This window comes from Anser anser, assembly GCF_964211835.1.
Source record: "Anser anser genome assembly, chromosome: 15".
In the NCBI taxonomy this organism is placed as follows: Eukaryota; Metazoa; Chordata; class Aves; order Anseriformes; family Anatidae; genus Anser; species Anser anser.
In genome coordinates, this window is record NC_139736.1 from 8,548,414 (window position 1) to 8,571,273 (window position 22,860).

At 46.6% G+C, this 22,860-nt stretch overlaps 2 protein-coding genes across 6 annotated transcripts in view; one reads left to right on the top strand and one right to left on the bottom strand.

The window, feature by feature from the left end:
- Positions 1 to 22,860, bottom strand: part of LOC310882150 (uncharacterized protein) — a 189,713-nt gene that overhangs the window by 104,877 nt on the left and 61,976 nt on the right. The gene's annotated exons all lie outside the window — the stretch shown is intronic.
- Positions 6 to 19,257, top strand: GPR139 (G protein-coupled receptor 139). Of its 3 annotated transcripts, none has more exons than XM_083800481.1 (3): positions 6 to 235; positions 14,120 to 14,286; positions 16,235 to 18,544. In XM_083800481.1, the coding sequence occupies exons 1-3, from the start codon at positions 115 to 117 to the stop codon at positions 16,283 to 16,285; spliced, it is 339 nt and encodes a 112-aa protein (XP_083656607.1). In that variant the 5' UTR covers positions 6 to 114; the 3' UTR covers positions 16,286 to 18,544. The 3 variants fall into 3 exon arrangements, with proteins under 3 accessions (XP_083656607.1, XP_083656605.1, XP_083656606.1); XM_083800480.1 differs by adding an exon at positions 2,781 to 2,938 and having other exon boundaries at positions 100 to 235; positions 14,120 to 19,257; XM_083800479.1 differs by having other exon boundaries at positions 14 to 235; positions 14,120 to 18,541.

The window sequence follows — 22,860 nt, forward strand, 5'->3', positions numbered from 1 at the left end:
GCCGGGGGCGCTCCGTGAGGTGCCGGTGCCGGTTCCTCCCGCCGCGGGGGCCGCGCCGCCACCACCAAGCGTGTGAGGGGCGGGCGGGCGGCGGCAAGCGGGGAGAGCGGGTCGATGGAGCACAACCACCTCCACCTCCACAACGGCTCCCTCCTGGCGCACCACCGCTATGGCTGCGGCTTGGGGTACGCGCCCGTCGTCTACTACAGCCTGCTGCTATGCCTCGGGCTGCCAGGTGAGTGCCGCTCCCCGCCGCCAAGTTTGCGGGCTGCGGGCTCCGGGGGCTGCGGGATTCCTGCGGGGGGAGCCGCCGGGGTGCCCGCAGCCCGCCCGGTTCCCCTCGCCCCTCGGCATCCAGCCTCGGCCCGGAGCGAAGTTTCTGCCTCCACCATACACAAGGTGGAGCGACACCGGGCAGGAGGGCGCTGGGGCTGTCCCCTGTCACGCCGGGGGCAAGCAGAAGTGCGAGGGTCCGGGTTTTCTGGCTCTTTCCTGGAGGAGCTGGAGCGGGGAAGGAGCGCCCTGCCTGAGGCTCAGGGTTGGCCAGGCACCGGGCTTGGGAGCCCGTGGCCGGAGGCATCTGGAAAGTGTGCTCCTGGGGTCTGTGCTCCGCAGAGGTAATGGAAATGTCCACCCCGAGATCCCTGAGCACGGTACTGAGCTGGGCAGGCAGTCCCAGCTCGCTGCCACCAGCCTCCAGGCTGTGCGACCCGCAGCACTATTTCCCACTTAGAAAGGGGACAAAGACAAGGCGGAGCTGCTGGGGGAAGCAGAGGACGAGAAAAGCAAGAGAGACCCCAAAATGAGTGGGGAGGAAGGGAAGTTCCAGGCTTGGTGTGAACACCTGTGTGGCACCGCTGCCGCACACGGGTACCACGGCTCAAAACGCCCAGATGCCACACGAGTATCAAATCGGCATCCCTGTCTTGGCCGAGGACCCAGCAGGTTTTTCCTCCCGGGGGGCTGTCTGAGGCTGTCAGCGAGACAGTGCAGGACTGCAGGGAGCTGTGCCTGCAGCACCTCTTCTGCACTTACAGATGGGGGGCTTTGGCAGGCGGGTTAACATCAGGCTTACTCCCTGGCTCAGCTCTTCCAGCCTCAGAGTGACTTACAGCAATCCCAAGGACAGGCAGAATGAGTCGGGCAAAGTTAGAGCAATCGGCATTGCTGAGATGAGGCAGCATTCAAAGGGTGCAATTCGGGAGAGTTTGGTTGTGTCTAGCTACTGCTGCACGTTTAAAGTGGCATACAGATGGAAAGCAGCACTAGTAGTTAATAGTCTGCAATTTCTAGATGTTTTGTTCACCTTAATTTCTCTGGCTTAGAAAATAATATTCTCCAAGCAATTAATTCACAGAAAAAAATTTTAATCAGACATGAAGAGAAGCCTGCCTCTGAACAGCACATATGCAATTACCACTCTGCATATGAATTGATGTTCTTTGTGTTTTTCATTTCTCCCTGGCTTATAATTAAATTTTGAAGACTGGCTAATAGTTCAGAGAACTTGAAAGTTAAGTCCTGCATTTACCTACAGAGCATGCAGGGCACTGGCAAGTGTCTGTGCTCCACAGCATCAGTGAGCCTCAGCCCTGACCTGAAGGGACCCAGCCAGCAGGGCTGAGGAGGTGGTTTCCTCTTCATTGATTCCTCAGGGGCTGCTCAGATCTCCACAGTAATGACAGGCTCCGATTTCAGCATCTATCCTCTAGGAACTGACCAGGACCCTCTCAAGATTATCCAGTGAAGAAGTTGTCATGAGCGATCTGTGGCTAAGCTTGCCGTTGTATGTCTCTTAAATGGGGGAAAATCTTACGTGTGTAGACTAGAAAAATCACTTAATAAGCATTCTGCACATACTTGCACCAGCTCCCTAGGGATACTACATTGTAATTACAGACCTAATGCTGCCATTCTAAGAACATGCTTAAAATCAGTGAAGGATCCAAAGTAGCAGTGGTGACACGCATTTCTGAAGAGCTCAGACATCCGTTTGATTAGAGAACCAGCAATAGCGCTTAACAGAGCTAACCAAAACATTTGGTGGTGCAACACTGCTGAGCTCAGTGGATTTACATCAGGTGTTAGCACATCAGCTTGTTCGGTGCGTGTTATCTGAGGGTAACGTTGGCACTAACACCTGGAAACACTGTACACATACAGGATGCTGAGTAAATGCACAGTGTGCTGCATGCCTGAGGAACTTAAGATTCTCATCTTGACATTGCAAGAGATGAAAACTAGCGGGGTAAGTTTAGGGGAAGACTCATACAGCCAAGCTTCCTTGAGGATGTGGTATGGGGTGAGAACAGTGCTAAAGAGAGCTTTTTGTCTTTTAATTTCAAGCCACTCTACAGTTTTCTAACATTAGAAAACTCTAGAGGTAATGCACATATTTACCTGATAGACAAAGAGCCATGAAGTCTGTGGGATCTAAGTAACCAGCTTTGCAGGGTGCCAACAATTTGAGAGAAACATCGTGTAGGACCTGTCCTCAAACAGAGCACCAGTGCAGTGTTTTGCTGACATGGCAATGGTTAACTCCTTGCGACAAGTCTTGGACAGGACCGATGAGAGGGGAAAACATTTAACTGTTTTTGCCTTTTCTGCTCCGGTGCCTGAAGGAAATTTCACTAACTCAACAACTCCACTTTGAGGCCAAGCTATGCCAGGCCTGATTGTGTATGCAGAGAAAGCATCGCTTCCCTCACTTGTGTAACCCAGGCATCTGAGCAGATCCTTTTCTCAGCAGTGGCTCTTTCTCCCCTCCGTTCACCCAGGCACCATAAAGTCTGGAAAAGGCAGAGACAACAGAGGGAAAAGTGAACTCCCTTTGCCCTTCAGTGTAACGACAGTGCACACAGGGACAAGAGCGAGGCCGTCCCCTGCAGAGGCGCAGCAGCAGATGAACCACTGCACGCCAACCCTCCGCAGTCAGGTACCGCACACCGGGGTGGCTGCACCCCTGCACCCCTCCCAGACTGTGCCTTGTGCCCAGCTAAGGTTTGTTCTTTTCTCTCTAGGCACAGGCTGACAAGACAGAGAAACATACTGCTCTCTGAAACTCATTTTGAGTTCAGATGTGCAAATTCCTGTTCAGAGAGGTGGCTGGCAAGCACGTGGTCCCACCCCTGGGATGCTGTGGGAACAGACTGCACAGGACAGTGAGGAGCTGAGAGGCGGTGGTGCTGGAACTGGGGTGATGCTACCACAGCAGGGGCAGTACTACAATTCAGAGAGCTGTTCTGCAGCTCCAGCGCTGCTTTCCCTACACTCACCCCTTCTGTCAGCCAAGGAGGACCTCTGAAGCACCTCTGGTTGGCAGGGAGGCAAGAGAGGGGCTGCTGGAAGGCTTAATGGAGGCATTTCTTGATTTAGTTAGAGAAAATGTCAGAGAAAAGGTGTTGTTGAATGCGGGGGAGGGAATTGCTCTGATTCAGTCAAGGAGAAGGCTGGTGAGGTAGAAAGCAAAGAGCAACAAGTATCAACTCTCCGTCCGTCTCTTTGCCAGTGAGCTGCACAAAGCAGCTTCGCCAAAGAGCTCTGGCTGCGGCGGTGCCTCCAAACGCAGCCAGAAAGGTCAGGCACAGAAGCAGCAGTGCTCACTGCAGACAGCTGGCTTTGACCCTGATTCCTGCTTCGTGAGGAGATGCAGCAGCAACAGAATTGCCGTGCAATCCCTTTCCCCTTTGGGGGTATAGTGTATTGCTAAAAGGATGCGGTGGCAGCATTTCCTAGATCAGGGCCTGACCTGATCCATGCTTCCCGGGGTTTCCTCCTCCTGACAGTGCTGCGAGGCAGCGTGCAGGCTGGCTTCTTCACCGCATGATGTCTGGCTCACTTTGACACAAAGCACAGGGCGCGCGCCCAGCACCCTTAAGCCCTTGGGAGCTAACACTCACACAGGTGCCCCAGGGAAACACTTCTCCAAAGTGGCTGCTTGGAGAGTCTGTTCCACAGATGTTTCTTTCATTCATGCTTTAGGCTTCTGCTTAAAACCAACTTAAATGCAGATTCAGGACTTTGGAAGGCCGGGAAAGCAGTGGCAGAACACACGTGGCAGAAGGGTACCTCTGACTGGAGAGCACAAACAGGTAGCTTTTGTGTCAGACCTGCTGCTGAGCAAGGTGGCACGGAGATGGGGACAACCCAGGTCATTCAAGACCCGGCCGTGCACAGAGCACGCTCGGTGGGCTGCATGCAGAGGGGGAGAAGCTGTAGCCTGGACCTAGAGGAGTGTGTAAGCTCAGCAGGGGTGCCTACCCTTTTTAACATTGTCAGGGGAGGGTTACACCTTGCAGACCTTCCCCTAACAGCTGACAGCCGGCTGTCCTCACACAGCAAGGCCGATACTTTCTAGGGTGTCGGATTAGCACGCAGGTGCGTAACGTTTGCACTGCGCCTGTGCAAAATGCAGCATAGTCACAGGCAAGCTGAAATGATGGAGAAGTGGTCCTTCTGGAGCCTTTTCCCTGTGTGCAGCTTGGAGTAAGGAGGCTGTGCAGGGAGGCACGCAAGCCAGGGTAATGGTCCTGGCAGGGCACATACTGCTGGTGGGCTGTGGGTTGAGCATCCCTGATCCAAGAGAACAATGCCCTGTCTGCCTGGTAAAAGATCTGTGGCGCATATACGAAGTTTTTGTATATATTACAGACGTAAGCACAAATGGTACACGGCAGTTATCCAGGTCATTACTAGTTGGCTGACTTCTAGGAGCATTTGAGGTGGGAAGTGGAAGCAGACAGAGAGCGATGCAGGAGAGAACAGAACTGTGCAGAAGAGAGCAGCAGAGACAGGAGGTGGGAGAAGCAGCTGAGCATTCCCTTTGGGTTGCTGCCACTGGTAGAGTGGAAAAGAGGAAAGAATGCACAGAGGTCACCTGGGTGAAGTTCTACCAGATGACAAAAACTAAGAGCAAAAAATCTGATGAGGCATGACAATGTAAAGAAAGGAAGAGGGGAGGAGATGAGGTAGTGGTGTACATGGAACAAACAGAATGAAGCTGAGCGTGTGCACAGCACAGCACAGCTCCTTCAGCTCCACGGTGGTGTCAGGGGAACAGGACCTGAAGAGCTTTGCCATCTCTGTGCTTACCGGCATGACCCAGTTAGGAGGAGGAGTAGGCAGAGGGGCAGGTAGCAATGTGTGTTGGTGACAGGCAGCAGGTAGCAGCCAGTAAATACCAAAGCAGGCGGTAGGAAGGTGGACACGCTGCGTACTCACTCAGGAGCATCTTACCCATTTTGGATTTTTACTGTCTACTTAGTATATTCTTCTGCAACCCCAGTACAGGTTTCTGATTAAAGAGAGCATTTCCAACACCTCAATAAATAGCCCCTCATAACAACACACCTGAACAACAGAAGTACCAAAAGAAGAGCTGAAACTATGAGTGGGAGAATTGTTACATGCAGAGTTATGACTTTGAAAAACCAGCACTCTTCAGCTGCCGCTCATTAGAGAGACTTCACACAGTAAATAAGAACTGAACCCTCCTGAGGCCTGATTCAACCCCGATTTTATTCAAAGACCATACTTCCTTTGACTTAAAATCTGAATTGGACCCAAAGCCAGTACATCACATCCTGCTAAAGGAGAACAAATAAATTGGCAGAACTTTCACTCAGCTGTTAGAGCAACCAAAGGGCACTGCAGCACGGTACAGTAGCAAGGTGGACAGAGAAGGGAACAAAACTTCAGCCAACGCGCTTAAAATGAATCACTTCCTATTGTAAAATGAATGCTTTTTCTTTAAGGAAAGAAGAATCATTATGAAAAAGAATAGATTCATTACAGTGCTCCTGCACAGAAACAGTGACGGCAAGGCGTGCAGATGGAAGCTGTTTAGTTTGGTCCGTCTATCCGGAGACTGTGCCCACTTAAAGCCTTGCAGCCTGAAAGGAAGCGTATGGCAGAGCCCATGCTGATGCAGAAGAGGTCTTGATAGCGCATCTCTGAACACCACTACAAAGTACAACTGCTAACTTCAGTTTTGTTCTGCCACATTAGCAGGAAACAACGCAGTCAGGGCTGTAATGATAACGAGGTGCGGTACTGGGGAGGCTCAGTAGACTATGAAGTGCACAACCTTGTATGGCAGGCTGCAAAAATGGATTGGGAAGGAAAATCTCCGGAGGAGATTTTTCCTTGGTATGACAACGATACAAAAGAGAGAGCACAGCCAGTTTTCACTGTAGGTGGGTAATGCGGAGCCCCCAGTTGTTAAGAAGTCAAGCCATTCAGAAGCACTAGGCAGCCTAATACCCCGCTGTTCTTCATCCACCCCATTACTTAGTTCTCTCCTCCTCCTCCTCTTTCTGCTCCCCTCTGTAAAATCGGGGTGAATCAGCAGACACAAGCCAGCAGGAGAAAGCCTTCATCCGCACACGTCAAAACAATTTACTGTAGGCAGACAAACAAAACCGAGATTTCCTGACCTGATGCTCTCTCTGCATTCACAGGCCAAATGCAAAACAATCCCTAGGCACAAAGGCTTTCACCTCCTGTTTCAGGTGGTCTTTTTGAGACTTTAATCTCTTTTTCTATTAACTTTGAGACACAAAGAAAAGAAACAAAGCCAAAAATATTTCCTTGAGCACAGGGGACCTCACACACAGTTTTCATTCTTCACAGTAAAGATACATATTTATGTCAAGATCTTAAACTCCAAAATGCAGAGCACTGTCTGTGCCATTCAGGGGGTGACTGGGTAGGAGAAGGTTGTATTGGGTTGCTTCTCAGGACACCAGTACGGTCGTGCAGAGGGAATGAAGCAGAAGCAGCTAAGTAGGACCATGATTAGCAGTGTAGAAGACGGCCAAGAGGAGTTTTATCCCTTTAACCATGGAAGAGGAGATAAGCCTGCCTATTAACGCACCTAACAGATTTTTTTTTCACTGAAATTCTTTTGCATCATCTGAAACAGAGAGCCCCTGGACACTTTTCCAACTTTTCAATCATCGGGTGCGTTGACTGCATGGGTAGGTGCACTGAAGGTTGCTCTTGGTTTCGAGACAAATTGCCTGTCAGTCAGCTCCTTCCAACTAGGACGTTTCACAAACATTTGTGCATTCCAGATGTGGTTTGTTCAATGTCCAGGCTGGCACACTGAAGAGCAATGTATCTAGTGTGGATGTGGTATGTGCACAGTGGGGGAAATAAAGCCAAATTGGGATGGTTTTACATAGTCTGTAACTTCCTGCTTATTGTGTAAAGTTGGCATTGTCTCTGAGAAAGCTCAGCCATGGGGCTTGCAAGCACGAACTCCTGTAGTATTAGCTAATGCTTTAGGAAGACATGAAGACTTTGTTTTTAGAAAAACCGCAGTCAAAGGTAAAATCCTCTTAATTATTCATGTTCAGTAAAGAATTCATGATATTGCCCTTATGAAATCACCACGTCCCACTTCCATCCTAGTCATCCCATCAAATACCTTTGGCACTTAACTCAGTGCTCTGATGGTTGATTTCAAGCGTGTGGAATGGTTTTGTTATCCTCAAGCTCAAGTTACCCAGCTTGAGACCTCTAAAACTTTGCCGACAGCCCACATTCAGAAGCTCAGACACCTGCCAAGTGAGACACCCAAATTGCCTTGAAATTCTGTCTGTCCAGCTATGTCACATGAATAACCAAATCCCTTTTATGAGTTCTGCATTATTTTGCAGATTGCTTTTTCTCTTCCCAGCACAGATTTCCATTAAAAAGCTTTACTGCCCTAGTAGCGTGGTGCGAGGCTAGACGTTGAGATGAAAATTTTAGACATTTCCATCCTTGTTTAGGTGCCTCTGAGGAAGGCTTTGTGTGGGGAATGTTGAGGTCATTAGAGGCTTTCTGCACTGTAGGCCCATCTGAGGAAAGGGCATATCCTTGCCCGTCCTGTCTCACTATTGATCCAACATCCTTAAAAATGTCCAGCAACTTAACTCCTGCAAGGCCTATTTCTATTTGCATTTCCATCTGTGGTTTTGGAATGCATGAAAAGCCAGTTATTAGAAATATACAAATATACTTTGTGGTGTGTCCGTGAGGTGTTCTAGACTTATCGTTACAGCTCTGAAAACAAAAAACCATTATTAGTACCACCCTCGACACTTTTTCTGGAACCATACAGCTGTGTCACAAAAAAGAAGGGGAAAATATTCCCAAAAATTGTCTTTGAGAGATCATACCTGCTTGTGAATGGCTTGTGGTGCTGCTCTGGAGATTGCAGCAGAAGACCGTGGAGTGAAAGTAATGTTCTGGCCCAAACGCAGTCGCACAAATTAAGGGTAGACTCATCACATAGATGAAGAGGGTTAAGACAAGAAGAGGACAACCAGATCCCTCTGACATGAAAGCACGTGTCCCCACCAGTCAGTGTCTGCTGGGCCTCCATGCAGTCTTAGTCCAGTCTTCTTGCTGGCTGTTTTCATATTGCAAAAACGGTTTTATTTTATGAACACTAGGAGCAAAAGCCTACTCCAACTGTCTAGGAAACCCAAAAGCAATGCAATGTAATTACACCTGTCTGCCAGACAAGTTACTGCACTTAACAAGCCTGAGTGGTTGGCAAGGCTCAAAATGAATACAGGCCATTGGCGTCGCCGCACCATTACAGCGTCTGCGCCCTTGAAAACTGGAGGAAGTGCTTTTGGCTTGGTTAAAATCTTTCTCTGGCCTCAACGACCCAATTATGGCCAGTGCCAGCCATTGAGAAGAGTGCCCCATTCACTGTTCTTTCCCAAAGGTGCCTCAGTTAATAAACACTGTCACTGAGAAAAAACGATCCTGGAGGCCAGATCTCACTGTCAGAGTCTGGCTGGTGACACCAACTTGTTAATTCACCTGTGACTTGCAAGGGCAAGGCTATGCTACGTCTTCTCTGGCACCTGCTAAGTCTTCAGGTTAAAGGTTTCACTTCTGCCCTCCAACCTGGCATGGTCTGTCCACGCACATGGGATTTCTAAGCGCAAATCACACAAGAGCCTTTCTAGAAGGTGTGAAGCCTTCTCAAGTCGCAATCCTGCACGCACTCATGTTGTAGCTCTTGTGCTGCTCATTTTTTTGGCTTGGATCCTTCCCCATCCCGTGGGAGATGATGCATGCACCGGCAGTACAGGCTGATGGCTCTTCCCTCCCAGGGGTGAGTGGGTGCATACATCTCAGCAGCGCTCAGACAACTGAACAACAAATAAATCAATTCATTTTAAAATCAGTCCTCACAGGGACTCTCAGAGAAGGAAAAACTTGTATTGCACTAATTATATTCTATAAAGTATCTCTTTACACTTGGCAACTGTTTAAGAAAGGATCTCAGGATGTGATTATAAAGGAGAAGAACAAATTACATTAGGCATGAGCAGGCATCGCTTGAAAGGTTGTTCCCAGCTGCTGAAGTGCTGAGTCCGACCTATACCGTCTGCACGAGAAAAACATGGAACTGCCTTGTCCTCTTTAATGACAGATGAGATGCAGGGGTCATTTTAAAAAGAATATCTAACCAGCTACAGCCAGCATCCCTAATAAACAGATGTATACACTGCCATGGCATTTGTTTTTTAAAATCATTCCTGCCGTGTAGCCTCTGTCAGAAATCACCTGTTGTCATCAGTGTCTCCAGAGATCTCCCACACAAAGTAAAGGCTAAATGCCATTCGCATCTCAGGTCTGGTAACCACTGGCAAATGACTGTGTTAGTAACCGTGGTCAGATCAGCCTGCTGAACACAGTACATGTTTACATTTTAATATTGCCTCCTAGCTGAGGGGAAATCATCTATTCCCACCAAGCCAAAACATCCCTTTTTTCAGCATACATTTTTAGTATGTTGAAGTTAAAGTCACACTGTGTCAAACTATGAAAGAGGTGTGACTAACATATTTTTCCAAAGCAATTAAAATTTCATGTTCATAAACAGCCTATGTGCCAGTCAGGTGACTAATGCATGGCTGGTAGTTTCATACATTGCACAATGATTCGTAGGGATCCTAGCAACAACTGTATTTGGTAAAAGGTGTCCATTATATCCAGTGACCTAATGTTTATCACTCAGTAAGCGACCCTCATGGCTACTCCATTTAGGCAGTTTATGATCCTGAGCCACTGAACCACACAGTGGGCCTTATTCACAGCCCAGCAGCATTTCCACTTGTGTTGTAAAGGCTATTTCACCGCACAGCCTGCCACGTACATGCAAAACGCTCTCAATAAAAGAAACAAACCCAAGAAATATGCCTATTTCTTCTTCAGACGGATAAAATTGCTCTTGCTTAAGCTCACACAGTGATAATGGAAGGAGTTGTATGAATCCCCCCCAAAATCCATGGTCAGACACTATTAGAGCTATGACTGTAATCCACGAAACAAGGAGCTGGGGAAATAGCGATGCCTTTAGGTCGCAGGCACTGCTTTGAGGCAGCACAGAAGACTGCCCAGGTGCTGCAGGAGGCTCAGCGAGGCAGCGTGGCTTTGGTATGGAAAGCAAACCCAAACCCACACAAGAGCCAAGGTTACTGCTAAAGGACGATCCCTCTGATAACACAGGTTGCCATGTTCCGAGCAGCGCAGACTGATGGAGTTTGGGTGTCAGAGTCCTTCAGATGCTGTCTTTCAAAGGCAATAGATCCTTGCGATCAAAGGGGAAGAACCAAGACTCCACCATTTCTTACAGTTGCTTCTCATCATCTGCTAGTGACAACTCTTGAAGCTCCAGCCAGCAACTCCCTAATCAAGCCCCAGTTCTCAACTAAATATTTATAAATTCGAAATACTGCACTGCAGCAAGCAACGCTGGCATAAATTCCCATCTGTCATCCCCTAATCAACTCCCAGCACAGCGATCAATCTTTTTCAATTTCAGATTATCTCAACTACTTAATACCCAGAAAAAACACTGCAAGAAATGGATACTGCCGTCCAGAACAATTTAAGGGCACTGACCTATCCAGCAGCTGTAAGCTGCATGCATTTTATAGCACAGAGATATTTTTATATCTCCATTGTCATCCCAGTCTTCACCCCGACTACAATATTAGAACAAGAATTAGGGTAAATATGGTTAAAATGTGGTCTCTGTCTTAAACGCTCCTGTCCCCTTTCATCCGCAGTAGGTTGCCTTTGCCCACAGAGGAACTCGCAGGGCACTGAGTAGGCAGCCAGGAGTCACGAAGGTGATGGCGCAAGGGCACGGTTGTTCACGCGGAACAGCGTTCCCACCCATTCCCCATTTATCGAGCATTAGGCAGCATTTGAGGACACTCCAAGGGCTAACTTAACACTGGCTAGGAAATAGGCGAAGAACCAAATGAGACTTATTCATAGCTGCTCTGCCCTATAGAGCCTGCAGCAGGAGAAATACTCCCCAACCCTAAGCTACGACACTGCCACACCGGCAGCTTTCTGCTGCACCCCACTATATATCTGCTTTCACTAAGTCAATGACGTTACTGTATTTCATACCATCCAGCCAGAAAAAGCACTAATGTGATCCCAGGGAAAGCATTTCCAATACAAGATATTGTAACCCTTGCAGAAAAATTGGACAGAGCTTGCATGTACTTTTGTCAGATCAATTTTCTAATCCGGCTCACCAAGCAAAGCTTGCTGGCGTTAGACGGATAACTTGCATTTCAGTACATGCTGTTACTGCCGTTGCTGGGAACTCTGAGAAAGGTGGGGGAGAGGCGACAGGAAAGGCCTGCTCATAAATCTACTCCTGTAGGAAAAAAAGAAGGTGTAGGACCAAACAGCAGGGTCCCCAGAAAGGACAGAAGGGATGGGGAGTGATACTGCTGTGCCTGGGCACAGCGCAGCTCCAGCATCCCTGCAGGAGCTCCTCTGCAAGCGTGGCCAGAATTTACCAGCAGGGGCCAAAGTCCCCAGCTGTCCCTCTCACTGTGTGCAAGCTCCAGCTGCTGGAGTGAATCAAATCCAAAGGATTTAAAGCGGAGGTGAGCACCGTGGGTCACATCCAATATCTGCAAAGCCAAGCTATTCAGCCTGGCTAGCCAAAACCAACAGCGACTGGCACAGTCGAGTCAAATCCTCATACTCGAGGATTTCCTTGACAGTACATCACTCACCATACCTCTAGGGCTCATCAGCAGGCACAACAGGTGCATTTTGTAAGCAAGTAAGCAAAAAATGGCACAGCAGTTCTGAGTGCATCACCCCCCCGTCCGCTCTGAGCTGAAATCCATGAGGTTGCATTCCTGTTAACAGAGGATGGATTCAGGAAAATTCTCTTGAAGGTGATTTCAGACTACTGTTGGGAAGATTACATAATTTAACTTGGGGAAGGATTCAGTTGATTGTTGTTTTTGGTCTAGTTTTGTTCCAAGATACAAAATTAATAAATTCAGCTAATACAGAAATAGGTGACACTTATGAGGGCTATTACTCAAGATCATTCACTCTGCTGCAGTTCATTCCCCTGACGACAGAAATGTGCTCTCAGAAAGCAGACTTCTGAAGGCATTTGTGAAGGAGGAAGTTTTCTGCAGTACCAAGTAAAACAGTTTTAAAATGTGCATTTTCAGTTGTAGGACATAAGTCTCAGGTCACCGTTACTGTAATGCCTTTAACTTCCTTTCTCTCCAGTTTGAAGGAATCCTTACTATTATTGCTGATTTGTTTTGGGAAACCCATCAAAGCTTGCAGAAATGTTTGAAGCAGTGAACGCACAGAAGAGGTGATTTATAGAGCACTTATGAAAATGTCAAATACAAACATTTGGCAGTCTGTTATACTGTAAGCTAGTGCTCTGATTTTTAAGCACTACTTCAGGTATTCTAGCCAAGTGATTTAAACTTCTGATGGGAACAATCTTGCCTGTCTCCTTCCAGCCATGCTGCTATTAGGAACTACAGGATTTTTTGTCCTGATTCAAGACTACCCAGTAAGTTCCAGCAAACATAAGCAAGTAGTTAAAATTTGGCTACACCTTACTGCTAAAGCAAAGCTCTCAAGGACTGCAAGGCTTGTTCGTACCCATTGTGGGGAGCTCTGCCAGGCCGGGTGCTGTAGGACCAAGCCCTTTGTAGAGCATTTATATGCACTTACATATTTTAAAATCCCTTTTCAACCAGCCAGTAAAGTTTATCTTTAAGTTGAATAGCTGAGTCGCAGCTTTAGAAGTCTGAAACAAACCAGACAGTGAAAACAGCAAAGACAAGATACTGTAGTGCTTCACCGCATTATTATTTAAGTGTCATGGACCACTTCTAGGCATGGGTTAGGTGATGGGTCTGTGTTGTGGCCAGAGAGTTGCAAGCAGAAGCTTTTTCAGGAAACTCAGGGATGTTTACAGTTGTGCTGAGCCAGAACATCCATCATGTCTGATTTGACCAGCAGGATTTCCTTAAAGGCTGTATCACTCCAGAGGCAAAAGACCTTGTAAGCTGGGGAAGGAGCTGAGCTCTGAAGAGCAGCTCTGGATAAGCAAGCAGATCTTTGTTCCAGCGGTGGGAAGAGAGATGCTTCCCCAGAGCCCATCTGTAGGAGAGCAGGTCAGACAGGGCTGAGCTGCAGGAGGCACATCCTGGGCAGAGCTGGGAACTTCTCAAAGCCTTGCAAAGTGCCTCCAGGTCTCAGGAAGAGCCAGGGACACATGCTTCCCTGGGAGTCCTCCGATCAATGCAATCCCACTCAAGCCAGATACAGGGCCAGCTTGGGCACAGCAGGTAAGAGGAGAGCTGCTGTCCTACAGCAGCTGTCTCGGCAGCAAGTGCAACTCACTGCTCCCTCCTGCCACCCCACACATGGGTGGGGGCACCCAGCACCCCCTGCTCAGGATGCTCCTGCTGTGCCTGCAGCTGCAAGGCCAGCTCCGAGGGGGTGGCAGAGGGCTCCTGGATGCTGCCTAACCCCATATCAGGGCTGAAGGTCCCAGCTTTCTGTCACTTGACCTGGTGTGCAGGGACAAGGAGTGACAGTGTAAGGACAGCTGGGAGCAGGGCCGCATGCTCCTCTCAGCGTGACAGCTGCTCTGAGGGACCCAGCTGCAGCATTTTCCTTTTGGTTTCTTGGATTTTAATAAAGGTCATGTTGCCAAGCGTTTGAACAGAGCCACTGCTCCAAGCAATTGCTCAGAAAAGGTAACGTTATGTCTTAATGGCCTAACTGTGTGTTTCTGTCCCCACAGCAAACATCTTGACAGTCATCATCCTTTCCCAGCTCGTGGCTCGCAGGCAGAAGTCCTCCTATAACTATCTTCTAGCTCTAGCTGCTGCTGACATCCTGGTTCTCTTCTTCATCGTCTTTGTTGACTTCCTCATGGAAGATTTCATCTTAAATAAACAGATGCCTCAGGTACTGGACAAAATAATTGAGGTCTTGGAATTTTCTTCCATCCATACCTCCATTTGGATTACTGTTCCACTAACCATCGATAGGTATATAGCTGTGTGCCATCCGCTTAAGTATCATACAGTCTCCTACCCTGCTCGCACTCGAAAAGTCATTGTAAGTGTCTACATCACCTGCTTTTTGACCAGCATTCCCTACTACTGGTGGCCCAACATTTGGATTGAAGACTACATAAGCACATCAATGCATCACGTCCTCATCTGGATCCACTGCTTTACAGTTTACTTGGTGCCCTGCTCCATCTTCTTCATCCTTAATTCGATCATCGTGTACAAGCTGCGACGGAAGAGTAATTTCCGACTGCGAGGGTACTCCACAGGGAAAACAACAGCCATTTTGTTTACTATAACTTCTATTTTTGCCATACTCTGGGCACCAAGAATAATCATGATACTGTATCACCTCTATGTATCGCCTATAAACAACAGCTGGGTGGTACATATTGTGTCAGACATTGCCAATATGCTAGCATTGCTAAACACTGCAATTAATTTCTTCCTCTACTGTTTTATTAGCAAAAGATTTCGCACAATGGCAGCTGCCACACTGAAAGCCTTCTTTAAGTGTCAGAAGCAACCTGTGCAATTCTATACAAACCATAACTTTTCAATAACAAGCAGCCCTTGGATTTCCCCAGCCAACTCTCATTGCATCAAAATGCTTGTTTACCAGTATGATAAGAATGGAAAGCCTATAAAAATATCACCATGAAGAGGGCAATAGCTGGAGTTTCCAGGTGCAAGTTCTTTACAAGTGGTTACATCTTCAGGATGTAATCTGCTGAAATGGCTGTTTTAAAGAGTGGTCATTTGATTTCATTTCCCTGGGAGGCTGAGGGCAGATGAGACTGTTAGGAGGGAACAGGAGCACTTGATTTAGGAGCAAGAGCTAGAAGGCAAACGCCTCTGTCTCCTACATAGCATTTTGAACATGCTTCAGAGTTCAAGTCTTAGTGTTCAGTCGCTCTCAAATGTTTTGCATCCAAACACCAGTGCAGTCCAAAGTCTTTGGAGGGGGAAACCCACAACAGTGTTTAATTAAGACCTTTCAAAACCACCACCAAAGTCTTACTTGACCATGTAGTTCACCATCGACAGAGCAAATGGATGCTTTTAAGTACTGTGGAAGGTGCCATTTCTGTTGCGTGCACTTGCCAAAAATGTGTTCTTTCTGACATGAAATACCGCCACACGGACTTGCTGTCAAGACCTTTTGGCAGGAGGCAGTCTCTGAGACACGAACTGTGACAAGCCCTTTTTAGCTCATTTGAGCGAGCTCAAGGACCGATATATGGCCTGTTACAGCCTTGGCACGGAAAGCAACCCTGCAAGCTGCCAGTGTTCATATGTTTTAAGTTATTTGAGATGTGACCAAGACAGTGGAGCTTGAGGGAGGGAGGTTTCTAGAGCCAAGAACAAAAGCAGCATATTTTCCCAGCTATTTCAATTAAGGTGTCTAAAGACTTTCAAGTGTGAGGCCAAATCCTGCCTGATGCAGAGCTCCCACAGAAGCTGGTCCTGTGAGGTTTGGAGTGATTACAGCACTCAGATTCCTTGTTATCCAGTGAAGATTCTCAGTTATCCCCCATGTTCAGGCCTTTGGGAAATATATATATTTAAAACCTCAACCTAAGATTTTTTTTCCTGACAGATTATACCATCCTATTGCAGATTTGCAATTTAATTGTTAACAGACTATTTGTGAAAGAAATCCATTAAATCCGTTAAATACTCAACAGTAAAAGCATAGATCAGTTTCAAATATTTACCTTATTTAAAGCAGCTTAACTTCTCTTCCTCCACACTCAAAAAACAGCATCCCAGCAATGCTGGGTGTAGAAAATGAGATTTACAGAAAGGCTGAAAGGGCATTTCTTTTATCTCCTTTTTAGATCTTGGCATGTGGTCTCTCAGAATCACGTACCCCAGGTTTTTACTTATAATTGGGCACTTCGTACAGCCTTACTGACCAGGAGGGCAGACTTCCTTGCACGGTGAACACAAGCACAATTTGGTCAGTGAACACAGCAGCTTCTCAGTAACTGCAAATGAAACACAGCTCGGTGCTAGCAGTGTGTTTGTGTCTGTGCCCATCTCCATTACCAGCAGGGAGCTCGTGGTGCATCTAGGACTAACACGGTGATGTCCCCCAAGGAGGGATCCAGTCTATTCTGCTTTGGTGGGATCTGAGGGCTGAAGGCATCCCTCCACAACCTGGGTAGCTCATCTTTGGTGCACTATCACATCCTAAGAAATCTGCAGAAGTCCTGCTGAGGACAACAGCCTGGTTTCCTTCTGCCATGCGTTTGCACACCTACTCCTACTGGCATCCTGCAAGACCAAAACCCATCCCATACCTGAGCACGCTTTGGGAAGAAATGGTAGCAGAAGGCACAAGCCACAAAAAGTGGGGCCCCATGCAAAGGCTGGCTTATGGATGAAGGGGCTTTCTCAGGAAAAGTCAAGACTTCTCAGGTCGGTCAGGAGCAGCAGAGAGGGGACAGTGAGCAGGTGCCACCTGGTCCTCTCCCAGCAGCAGAGCCACCAGGCTGCAGCAGCGAGGGCCAGCCCACAGCCAGAGATGTTCAGCACTTCCCTGCTTGGTGCTCGAACACCCCTGGACTGTGCTGGTTAGAACCAGGAGAGGGGCATGGCTGGCAGAGCAAGAGCTGACCCTTGCCAACCTGGGCAACCAAAGGAATGCTACAAGCCTCAATCTCCCCAGACCCAGAGGGAAGCAAAGAACCCCCTCCTCTTCTAGGCTGTTTGTCCCTCTAATCTCAACAAACATCACACTTACTTGCAATAATAAAGCATAAAAGGGATGCTCAGCCTTGCTGTATTTATCACAGCAAGGTTAAAATGATTCCTCCCTTTACTAGGGTTTTACATAAATTCAGTCTGGTGGCCATGCCTTCTACCTGACTCAGAAACCTCTGTTCTTTGTGTCAGTTGATAGTAACCAAAGTTACCTTATGAAAAAGGTACTGTATGTTTCATTTGGGGGAAAACACTGTATTTATAACTTATTTTTATGCTAAACTTGTTATGAGGAATGCTAGTTTGAGTTACATGTGAATGAGTCTGAAGTGCAATATCTATATAGATCAGTGGTTCATTTTTGAGAATGTATCTATTGAAGAAATATTTATACAAGAAGTTCACTATTCTACTTAATATAATAGTAACCTTACAGAAAATAGTGAATGTTTAGGGCTTTTATTTATTAAAAAAATAAATTAAGTGCATGGCATATGCTGCCATACACATGATGTGATTTATCAGTTTTTGTAACATGATGTTTATCCTGCAAACTAGCAGTCATCTGATTTTTTCTTGTCCTGATGATGTATTTTTGTAAGTTACCATATTTAAAAATAAAATCTTTTTGTGTGAATATTTATTTCCAACTAAAAACAACTCATTAAAGTGTTGTAACTTCATTTGAAAAACAACTCAACCTTTTTCCATATCATTTTAGAAATGACACGGTGCAATTTTCATGTACAGTGAATTGGTCATTTCGTTTCTGATAATTTAGGGCTTTAAGAGCTTACTTCCAAAGCCCCTTGAAGTCAAAGGGAAGGTTGCTTGTGGCTTTTGTGGTTGATTTTTCCAATCCCCATCAATTTAAGAGGGCTTTGGATCAAGCCGTATCTTGTTAACAGATGTTTGAAGCCTTCTTAGAGTCCAGTTTGGATAATAAAGCCTTGACTTTTTAGTCTGCCATATGGGAGCTGCTGTTGATAATACTTGCCTTATTTTTGGTTTTGTGAAGCATCTTGCAATGACTGTTGCTAACTAGCCAATGTCTTGCTGTATTATTCATACCTCCTGATTTTCCAATAGTAAAAACTTAACCAAGCACATATAGTGTCATTATTTAGGGAAGTATCCTAGAGACAAAACCATCTTTGTTCTGTAGATGGTCTTTTGTACTCTAATTTATATTTCAAGCATCTACAATTAGAAAAATATGCTGTGAATGGACAGTTTTATGATTACTTATAGGCATATGTCCCTCCAGACCACAGCTAGGAACAAAGTACTTTTTAGATGAGTTGCTGGTATATAAAATTATGAGACCTATCACCTATTTAAATTGTGAATATTGATATTTTCATAAGTAGACAATATATTGTGTTTGACAGACTTGTTTGTATTATAATAAATTATGAGATGGTGCATAACTTATTACAGTGTTTGGAGCTATTGTGTCTGACTTATAGATTCTCATATACTTCTGTGTTTTTTTATACTTATGATACACTGCAAATAAGACCAGTCCTTGTGACAGTTACTGAGTAAAACACAGCCTTGGATTACAGGTGTTCATTCACTTGCTGCAAGTAAAAATCTGAAATGCATGATGTATGAACAACTACTGGCCCAATTCTTCTTTTTAAGTCAACATCTCAGCTGCTGTGAGTGTAGTTTAGCTGTTAAGGTCAACAAACTCCTGTCCCAAATACCAGTCCAAAGTTTGACCTGCAGAGATCATTTACATGTGACCAAAGTGGGTGTGATGCCAAGAAATTGTACTGCTGCCCACAAACATTGGAAGCATTGAAATATCCATGAAGTTGGGTCCGGAAGAACAAGACACAAACTCAAGTCCCAATACTGGTCAATGACAAAATCAATTTTGTAAACTTCCCTGCAGATAGGCTGTATTCAGTTAGAGGAGCTGGTGGAAATGGGACAAGTAGCAGTTTGATTCAAATCAGGGATCAAAAGGCATTAATAAAAAGGAAATACTCCCAGTCCACATGCCTGGGGATGCCCAGGGGCTGTGTGTTTTACAGGCCAGGCAACTCCTGTTCTGAGGGGAGCATCCAGAGCCCCCGCTCCATCAGCTGGTGATCCCAGACAGTCATTCATAGGGTCATTCATACATTCATTCCTGTACGGTACTCCAGTCTGTTCAAGTGATAAGGATCTGTCATGAAACACTGGACTTAAGGATTATATCTTGTTAAAGATGAACTTTATATCATAGCCTTTGCCAGAAGTAAGTGCAAAAAAAAAAAACCACCACAAAATGAGAAAAAGCCACCCATAATGGTAAAATACAAACTACTAGAGACTAACTGCATTACATTTTGACATAAGGGACAAGGCTTCTTGCCTGAGCAGCTGTATCATATCCCCACAGCCACAGGGGGCTTTGAGCCTGCTGGAGCCACCCACGCTGGGAGACAGGCTCCTAGCAGTTCATCAGCTTACAGAATTTTCCTCGAAACAAACCACGCTGTTTGCTGCTGCAATGGTGAGGCTCAAACTTCGCAGATTCCACAAAGCAGAATTTCTTCACCAAGTAGGTAACCAGGCCCAAAATAAACGTTTTAAGAAATAAGTGTTTTCAACTTGGTTTTCCCAGCTAATAGAAAATAATTTTAGCTCAAGTGACCTCAAGTTAAATTCATCTGAAAGACTAAAACCTTAATCACAGATTACTTTTTATTTCCTAAAAGGACAGTTTGATAAGCCAACTGAAGTGAGCTGGATTCAGGACCACAGGGACTGAGTGCGGAGGAAGCCCAACATTTCTTCAAATGAAAAATACCAACACCACCTAGAATTTGTACCCCAATCAAATGTAAAACTTTGTGAGATCAAGCTCCTTGCTTCTCCTAAGTAGTAGGACCTTAGATAATTAAAAGCAAGCAGAGAACAGAATAAAGAAAGTGATCAGAAAAGACATATCTCAGATTGAGAAGGGTCAAGGTAAACGTGAAAATTGCCCTGAAGAAAGCTGAGCCAGGTCTTGTGCAGGGCATTGCATTGCAAAAGGCTTGGTGGTCAAATTTGGTTTGTCAGCAATACAAAAAAATGTTTTCAGTCTAATGAAGTCAAAATTAGGAATGAACTAGATATAGTTTTAAAGCTAATGAAACTTCTGTTGGAATGTGTGCGTCAGGGCAGCCCAGTGCCAAAGGCAGGCTTGCAAGGATGCAGGCAAGGCAGGAGGGAGGGGAGCACAGGCAACCCAAGGGGTGTCAGGGCTGAGCCCAGAACCCCTCCAGCCTCCTCCCCGGACTATCGGAGGTGGATGGGGAATGGCACAGGTTTGCTGGGCTGTGCTGAAGCCACCGAGCACTGGCAGGTGTACGAGGTGTGATCTAGGTAATGTCGGACCCGCTCCCCAGTTCCCGCTGCGTGAACAGCTTTCGAACAGGTTTTAAAGGGCAGCAGCAAGGAGAGACAAATCAGTAGGAAAGGGACACTGCTGGAAGAGGTAGTGTTGGGTTTGATGGTGCTTATCAGGGAGTTGTTCCTCCAGGAGGAAGCCAGGGATCCGCCTGTCTCAGTATTTTCATTAACGGCTGCGGCATGCAAAGTACCGATAAAATGCAGAGATTATTAAAAAGGCATTGTACTGCCAGTGGAGGACTGAAGGAAAGGTATTTCATGTAGGAACCGGATGACCTTGAAGATTCAAGTGATAAAAATTGGATGAATTCAATAGTAATAAACACAAGGCTCTCTACTTGTCTGCCTGTAACAATGCATTTGCCATAAAACCTCAGTAGTCAGAAACAACCAAGAACCCAGTTGTGCCAGCTGGGCTTGAATGACAATGAGTCACCAACAGAAAGCAGCTGAAAAATCCCAGGATTTAATCAAAGACATTCTAAAGATACAGCAGAGTATTAATTGCATTTTGCAACTAATACTTACATGGAATATGCATATATATATATATCAATGGATAAATAGCAGTAGCCAGAGAAGAGCTTGATAAAGAAACAGAGCAGGAACAAGAATAAGTGGTTATGGACTTCCCTCAGGTACATTTACCCTTGAAGTCAGAAAATCGTCTCTACCAAAGCAGGGAGGCTTTGCAAAAGCCTGCCCAGAAGTCTGGATTTCCTCCGTGGCTTTAAATGGAGCTCAGTGGGTTCACAAACAGGATGGTGAGACGAAGCCAGCAACAGGATATGTCAAGGACCAGGCATCCTCAGAGCTGGCAGCCCCACACTCCGACCCTTCCCTGAGTCCCTGCACAGCTCAGCAGGTCCCTAAGGGCAGCAGCAGTGGCCCCCAAGCCCATTCCCACCTGGGCTGCTTCAGGGGACACACATCCAGCTCAAGAGGCAGGAAAGCCACTCGCTGCTTGTCAGAGCCACCCCAGCTACGGTGAACTTGGAAGCACACATAGGATGGCACAGACCAGGGCTAACACATTCCCTGTTGAACTAGCACTGACTTCTGTGTCAGCTGCTCAGGTCTTCAGAAACCTCTTTAAACCCACCAGAGGCAAATAAAAAACAGCCTCACTCAGACTTGAACTGTTAAATAATAATCCCACTCTTAGCAGGCTGGGGCTGGATTTGCCAGAGCTGCCTTTCTGACAGCATGCAATTAATCCCTGGGAGCTGCCAGACACAACAAGGGGGTTGAAAGGCTCCAGTCTTTTGTAATAAATAGGCATTGCAAATGAATTTACTATTAGCTGCCACAGTGGACCAAAGCAACATAAATATTTATTGTAATTACAAAAATGTGTTAAAAAAATTAAAGGCTTATGTCTTAGTGCCTCACAGACACTGGAAACCCTGCACCATGCATTTCTCACTCAGCAGCTTCACCATCGAGTCTGCTAGGAGCATGATACTGAATATCACAGGCAGAAGATCAGTACCAAAGGCCTTCAGCTGAGAGTGGCACCTCACACTGTCTGCTGCCAGAGCAAAATGAAGCTGCCACTGACCTGAGGATCTTGCAGCCAGAGAGGAAAGGAGCAGGAGAGGAGTGCCGGTGCATTTTTACTATCTTCATTTTGCAGATCAAGAAGTAAGGCACTGGGAGGAGCGATTGCCTCGCATTCCTCAAGTGAAAGAGCAGCAAAGGGACTCAGTGTCACAGGCCAGGTGGGCCCTGCTGGGTGAAGGCACCAGCAACTCACCACCCTCACAGAAGCAGCTCTGGGCTGAGCTCTCCCAGCTTTGTCCCCCTGGTACAGACAGCACCGACCTTCAGTGTTGCTGTGTTTCTGGGATAAAAAAGCAGACAAGAAGTCCAAACATGAGGTATGCTGCATTCGTGGGGAAAGCCATCAGAGCCTCTGGCTGCCTATCACACAAAACAGGTATTGGGACCACAAAACCACCCAGGGATGCAGCCAAAGCGAGCTGTGTTTTAACAACACTGCTTACAATGGCCTTAGCAGAGATCTTTCCCTGATTTTCTCATTTTCTCCTGTTTTTAAAGGATCGGGGGTAGAGGGGCTGTCCCCTTAATGAAGAAAAGGGCATGCACTGTGGGGTTTTTCCTCCTTTTTTCAATCTACTTAAGCATTCTGCAAAAAAGCTATGTAACTGAATTGGAGGCAGTTTCAGGGAAGGGATAATCACGCCAGTAACACAGAAGCAGCAGCGGAGGCACCACTCACATTGCCTCCTCTTCCAGCTGTATCACCGGGGGGGCTCCACTTCAACAGGAACAACCCAGCCCCAGCTCTGGATCCCCAAGAGGCCCTGCCAAACCAGGGGTGAATGGCATGAAATGCACGACT